The 7,431-nt window shown below is 36.8% G+C and overlaps 1 protein-coding gene across 1 annotated transcript in view; it reads left to right on the forward strand.

The window, feature by feature from the left end:
* Positions 1–4,591, forward strand: part of LOC107609239 (flocculation protein FLO11) — a gene marked incomplete in the record, with an annotated part of 5,168 nt that extends 577 nt beyond the window's left edge. Inside the window, 7 exon segments of the mRNA XM_016311127.2 lie at positions 1–231; positions 1,031–1,409; positions 1,563–2,962; positions 3,187–3,300; positions 3,571–3,725; positions 3,931–4,031; positions 4,162–4,591. Coding sequence (XP_016166613.1) covers positions 1–231; positions 1,031–1,409; positions 1,563–2,962; positions 3,187–3,300; positions 3,571–3,725; positions 3,931–3,979 — 2,328 coding nt within the window.

Below are 7,431 nucleotides of genomic sequence, written 5' to 3' on the forward strand. Positions count from 1 at the left end.
ATGCGGGCGGGTCGGAAACCTACCGACGTGGAGGTGGAGCTTATGAGGGAGGCTCGGAGCAAGCTCGCCGAACTCTGCGTAGGGCTCGCGCCGAAGGATATCGTTGGGAGGGAAGCGATTGGGACGGTGATTGAGGATCTTGGATTGAACGGCAGGGTTAGGGATCAGAGGTTAGGGTTTCGAACTCCAAAGATGTCAATTGCTGAGAGGTATACGCATGCTAAGTGGAAGGTAAACAACCAAAGCATTTCGATTTTTTTTTTCTTATTTATTCAGGAAATTTATTATTATTATTTGAAAATTTTGGAGGCTGTGTGTTGTATAGTGATTGTTGTGAATAATTGCTGCTTGTGAACCTTGTTTTGATTGATGTACGGATGTGGTGGTGTGTGCGTTTCAGTTGTTGCAAATTCTCAGGATTTAAGATAAGCATAGGGGATAAGAATTTTGGGTTTTGGTGTTTAGTGGTGCAAAATCCACTTCCTGCCTAGGTGCTTATGAGATTGTTAGCATTGCTTAATGGAGAGGATTCTTTAGGAGGAATTTAATGTCTACTAATGAGCTTTAATTGCTTGAGTATTGGGCTATTTTATGTTGTCAAATTGATCTTATCTTAAACTTCCTTACTGGTTTGGAACTGAATTTAATTAATCGGTTTTGCTATCGAAAATTAGAAGGCGTTACGTGAAAAATATAGTTTCGACATTTTTTTATAGAATTTAATTTTGATGCATTGTGTAGTTTTACACGTGCATCCAATGATGTAACACCACATCAAGAAAAATCACTAACTTTTACATTGACCGCGTGAATATGATTGCACGTCTGTGTAAAATCACTGTTAGCATCAAAATTAAACTCTTTTTTATATATTAAATGTGTTCTTTTATTCCGTAACATGTAGTGAAACCATTGTTTATTTACTTTCAAATGCTATTGATGATAATAAATACAATGAAGCTGAATCAATTCTTTTGATGACTTCCCCCCTTCATTTCCTCTTTTCTCAACTATTGTTTTATGTTCTTAGATGGAAGAAGCAAAGAGGTATGCTGCACCTTCTACAACGTACACATCTCAGCCTGTGCAACCAAGTACCAGTGTAACAGCTGACAACCGTGTGGCTCCACATGGTGTTCGTGTGTTTGCACCTGATAATTCAAGCCACATAGCGATCCCTTCTTCGGCAACAACGGTGTCTATTCCTTCTCATGTTTCTGCAGGATCGTCTTCTACGTCGCAATATCAGTCGACTAGCAATGAAGTAAGACCACCTATGGTTTCTGGTGCAATACCTAGCACTCATCTCGGGAGAAATTCATCTCCGATGGTAGTGCCTAAACTTGAAAACCCACAGGTCAGAGCTGATGGAGGATCAAATGGATCTTCTTATGTGCTTAGTATACCAGGTAATATACTGTCCATTAAAGTTTGTATGTACCTACATGCATATGTTGAGTTGTGTTACCAATTGATCAATGACTAGTAGTTCAATCTGTTTTTCATTGTTTATGGAGTGAATGACCATACTCACTTGGAATTTTTTCTCCCCTTGCATGTAGCAAATTCATCAGCAAACCAACCTTTGGCAAATGCTCCACCATGGTCAATACAGACTCAATCTGCGTCGTTAGCTAGAACAGCATTGGAAAACAAGGTGCCTGCTCATAACACTGTCAAGGTACAAGGAACAAGTGATGTAGCTGCTTCAAGGGCAGGTTCACAAATAACAGCAGATCAGAGCTTTAGGCCATTTATTACTCAAACAGCACCTGTAAACTTGTCTACTATGCAACAGTCTTTCCAGGGTATGAACGTTGCTCAGCCTCCTTCAATTCCTACTCATGCTGAAATTGCAAAGATTGTCCAGAAATTGTTACAACCAAAGCTTCCTGAGCATCCGACATGGACTCCTCCATCAAGGGATTATATGAATAAGGCTTTGACTTGTCAGGTGTGTGAACTCACTGTCAATGAGGTTGATACTGTGCTTCTCTGTGATGCTTGTGAAAAGGGATATCACTTGAAGTGTTTGCAGCCCTCGGTTTTAAGAGGAATTCATAATAGAGTGGATTGGCATTGCATGAGGTGTTTGAATTTAAGCGGTGGAAAGCCTATACCTCCAAAATATGGTCGTGTCATGAGATCATCAAACACACCACCGAAATTGCCCACTACGGTTGGAGTTCAGCAACCTTCTGAGAAGAAAACAGGGAGCTTAGATCCAAAGGTCAGCCAGCAGAATTTAACAACAAATGGGAGCACTGTTCCAATAGTTGCTACCAGCAATGTCAAAGTTGAGTCGCCATCTGATTCAAAGACTCCTGGTACAAAGGATATACATGGTACCGGATCATCCAACACGGAACATATTGATCAGAAGCCTGACCCAAACATCTCTATGAAATCCCTTAATGCAGCTTCTGTTCCTTCCGTTGACTTTCCTGGTGAAAGTTCTGCTCAACAAATTAATCCTGAGCCTTCAACCTGTAAAGAGAGTTCAACCTCTAAAGAGTGTTTCGATTCCAAGACCCTTCCTAAATTATCTGAGCCAGGTGAATGTGACAATTTGCAATCATCACAAGACTTTCAAGCTGAGCAGAAAGTGTCACAGGGCAATGCTGTAGTATTATCGGATAAAAAAGTTGACAGTAGTTTAATGAGTAATGAACAAAAGGAATCACAATCAGGAGAAAGCTCAACTTATGATACCAAGCGAGATGGCCAAGATGTTGCACTAGCAAACTTTGATGGGAGTTCTGGAACTAATGCTGAAGTTAGACAACACTGTGCGTTATCTTCAGATAGCTCGCAAGCTGTAGAATGGATTGGTGATGTTATACACATTGTTGATGAGAAAAAGTTTTACAAATCTTGCTGTGTTGATGGAGTAACCTATAGGCTTCATAGTCATGCTCTTCTCCCATCTGGCCATGGCAAATTAGCACCTTCTAAACTTCAGGTAAGCAAATCATCTTGCTTCCCACTTGAGTCTAGCATTTGGTTACATGATACCTCTAAAAATTTACTATGAAATCACAAAGCTTTTGTGATTTCTTCCAAAAACATGTTTTGGGTGTACTCTAAAGTAAAAGGTATATAGGTTTGAACCCTTGTGTGAAATAGTTGTTTTAGTTTATAAATTATAAACCTTTAACAAAGTGATGTGTTCAATTTTATTTTCAGTCTATGTGGGAAGACTGCAAAACTGGGTTAAAGTGGGTTAAGGTGACGAAATGCTACTTTCCTGGTGATTTGCCTGGGAACATTGGTCATCCGTGTATATCCGAAGTTAACGAGGTAACTATTTATACTTGTGCATGCATCTTTATATATATATGGTGCTACCCTTCGTAGAGACGGAGACTGATATCAATTCATTCATGTAAAAGTTTTATATTACGTAATTCTCAGTTTGTTGGTGTTATTTTGGTATGTTTAATCCATGTTTAACTTCTGTTTTAGGATGTTTCAATCAAATGATAACTCCACATGAACACGGCAGCATGCTTATCATTCATATATTGCATATGGGTTTTTTCTTACTGATTTTGCCCTCTTTTATTGAAGGTTTATGAATCTAATAGTGAAAGAACTGAAAAGGCTAGCTCTATTCGAGGTCCATGTGAAGTCCTTCCATCTGATAAATTTAATCAAGAAAACGACAGACGAAATCAGTTAGGAATTGAGGCAAATGCTAGAATCCAGCCACTTTTTGTTTGCAGGTTTGTTTCTTCTATTCATCTATCATTCTAATCCCTTTTTTTCCCCCATTCATACCTTTGGCTGATGGCATGAACATTGTAACCTCCATCCATTCTCTAATAAATGAGGACAAAATTTGAATCGCTATTTTGATTGAGTCTGTATATTTGCTTTGTAAACCTTTTCTAGTTTTGATTTTCAACAGATCTCAATGATTTTTTGCAGGTGGTTTTATGATGAAATCAAAAAGTTATTTCAGCCTGTTACCAGTTGATCTTGTGTTGAAAACATGATAATATGACTCCCCTTAGTCATGCAATTTTATGGTGGGTATTTGATCCCTTGTATCTGTGCAAATTGTTATAACTTCTTTCTTTTTTCTTAGTTTAATGTATCTATTCTATTGAATCCATGAATGCGTATTCCCAGTTTAACTGTGCTCTCCTGTTGATGCAGGTGAGATGCATGTTAGACCCGCTATTCGATGTACATGGCGACGCGCCTGATCCCCCATGCAATAATCTCTCGTTGGCACATTCGAGCATGAATTCCATGTGATGTAAAAACTTTAGCCGAAGATATGAATGTTAGCTTAGACTTTAGTTGCATTAGTTCTTTCTTTTTGATCTGTGCCTTTAGTTCTGTTTTTGAGCAATTCATTCTGTATCATTCTTTTTGGGTATGCAGGTGTTTATTTAGGTCCACTAATCACTGTTTACCTTTTTAATTAGATTATAGCGTAGTCCCCTGCTTAGTATGCTGGAATTGTATTATATACCGTTTGTAAAAAAGAATAGCCATTTCTTCTGATAGACATAACCTTTGAATTTGTTCTGGAAAAACCAATTGAATTCAGTAGCCAGAAAATAATAATTATTTTGTAGAATCTTGGATTCATTATTTCGTTGTTTTTAATTTTGCTATGCATCTATTTATAAATAATATCTCAGATAAGGACAAAACTCATCTGCACGAGAATATGAGCACTATTAATGTGACATGTTCAAAATATTTTATGTTTTTTGGATCATGATTAGATGAATAATTCAACCCCGTAATTTCGTATCATTGAATTCGAGATATATTGCTAGGGCCCTATAGTGAAGACGCAGATCTTTAGAACGGTTGCTTCATTTGGATCCATCCACAACCATTAGAGCTTCAAATCAACATCTTAATTAATCAGATTGAACTCTTAACACTCATCTAATGAGCCTATGCCTATCAACCTGTATCTAAAGTCTAAAAGTTGATAGGCATGTGGATGTTTACCTCATTTTTATATTCTTAATAAATCTCCTAGGGTTACCAACTCTAATTGACATTATAATATTAACAATCTAAAGATAGGCAAAGCCTACTACCCAACAAATTCCGTTAATTTTGAGAATACCAAAATACGCTACAAACTTTCTTGTGACAACCATTGTTGTGCCGGAGAAGTTTAGTACCAACAACTATAATGCTTGAATATTTCAGGGAACAGTGTCCCTTTGAAGGGTTATACATCAATATTTTAGCCCCCCCTTCTCATAAATTCCCAGACACCAACCACACACATAAGCTTCTAGATACATTCATTGTTAGAAAACCAAATGACAGTTTTTCCATCCTCATCCAGAGGTCTCGAGTTCGAGTCTCACTCCTAACTTAAAAAAAAAAAAGATTGAAGGGTTAATAATACACTCAATGGAGAGCACATACATAAAGTTGGATTTTGACTTCTAAAGTTCCCAATGCATGCTACCTCCCTAAAATTTGTAGTAAAAAGTTAATAAGCATCAAATTCCAGTAAAAGACAATAGTCAAAGAGTTTTAATTTGTTCGTAGTTGCAAGTGAATATAACCATTAACCAACATGGTACTAGAAGCTTTGACCGTTACTAAGACATTGGGATAAAAACTAAACTTACTTTTGTAAAATCTGAATATTATATTTGTTCATACCCTGGCCCAATAATAAAGGTCCAGGATCCAAGCAAAAAGGCCCGGCCCTCACCCAGTACCAGCCTTCATCTCCAGAAGTCGGTACTGAGCACGACCTGCTCCAAAGAAGTCGGATACGAGGGTTAGCTGGCAGATAACACTCATTCGAATGAGTAACTGCCCCTAGAAACTCTCCAACCACTTCATAGAGCCATATCTTAACCTCCCTAAGATATGGGAACGGTTATCCACCTAAAAAGGTGGCACTACTTCAGCGGTGGTTATTGGTTCACCACTATAAATACCCTGACATCCCTCAGGTATCACTAAGTCCAATACATTCTAAACTTGCTCACACTCTTGCTAACTTAGGCATCGGAGTGTCTTTGCAGGTACCACCCCCCATTCTTTCACACGTGCAAGTCGGACGGAAGAACACCGAGTTTCAGGTTCACTCGATAGTCACCTCCCTCACACGTTTGGGCCAACCAACGCCATCCGGCCCACTAATCTCTGGTTACCCACCGTAACAATATTCATCTTTATAACTCAAATTAAATTACCTTGCTTCTTCCTTACAAAAAATTATGCAACCATGGTGACGGCAGAAAAGATAATATAATCCTGCCAACAAAGTAACAAAAATCAAACCACATGCACTTCTCTTATTGCAATCTTATCTTTAATTATATTCTAACTTCTTTTCAAAGTCAATGGTCCAAATCTGAACCAGCATTTGAAGAGAAGAAAATTTTTGGGGGGGCAAAAGCATATATACAAAAAGGGAATAATTAACTACCATCTTTTGACTATATAAAACCGGTGATTTCTCTTTACTTGAATGACTTTATTAGTAACTTACGGGATGTCACATTAGCATAATAATTACTTCCATTTTTCCCAACAAAAGAAAAAATGTTGGGTTGATTCAAAAAATAGTTTTTTAAGTTTTGATTGTTTTAGATCATACAAATTCTAATAGATATTACTTGTCTTAAAAAAATTAAGCCAATTAAAAAAGGTATGTAAATGATTATATTTCTATCACACATGGAGGTTAAGATAATTTTGGAGATAAAGGGTAATTAGAAGATAAAATGGTGCAATAATAATATAATTTCATGTGAACCGGCGAGTATTGCGGTGGTTTTGGTGTTTGAAGAACCTCAAGAAAGGAGGATAGATGCATGGGGGGCCATTAACAAACAAGGCTGAAAATTAAATTAGAGGACAAGATTCCAAGCTTTTGGAGTAAAATTTCAGAGAAAGAATATGCTACCTTTTGAGTTGTGTGAAAGGCTATGGCTACATTTTATTCAGTCAAACGGTGGAAACTCAAGTGCAGTCGATTTCACGTGAAGTTGATAACTGAGAGTCGTTAGATGATTTAACTGATTTGACTAAATTTTCATTTAACGACTCTCAGTTATCAACTTCACGTAAAGTGGACTACACTTGAATTTTCACCTTTTTACATACATCATCTAAAATAGAGTTGGAAGTTGGTCGATAGGTCGACTCACTTTTTTGAGTAACTCACTAGCTAACGTGATAAATTATTCTTTGACATGTCGAGATGGAAGAAAATCGTGAAAAAAAAATTAATTGTGTATTTTATACACAGAGAAATAGATATTGTTGGAATATAAAATTATTTAAACAAAGCTTAAATAATAAGTAAAAAAATTAATTTTAACGTATTATTATTATAAAATAACCTTATCAAATAATCAATCATATATTATCATATTAAAAGTAACTAATCTTAAACTAATTACTTAAAAAAATTATCTAACCGTT

This window comes from Arachis ipaensis, chromosome B07, assembly GCF_000816755.2.
Source record: "Arachis ipaensis cultivar K30076 chromosome B07, Araip1.1, whole genome shotgun sequence".
NCBI lineage: Eukaryota > Viridiplantae > Streptophyta > Magnoliopsida > Fabales > Fabaceae > Arachis > Arachis ipaensis.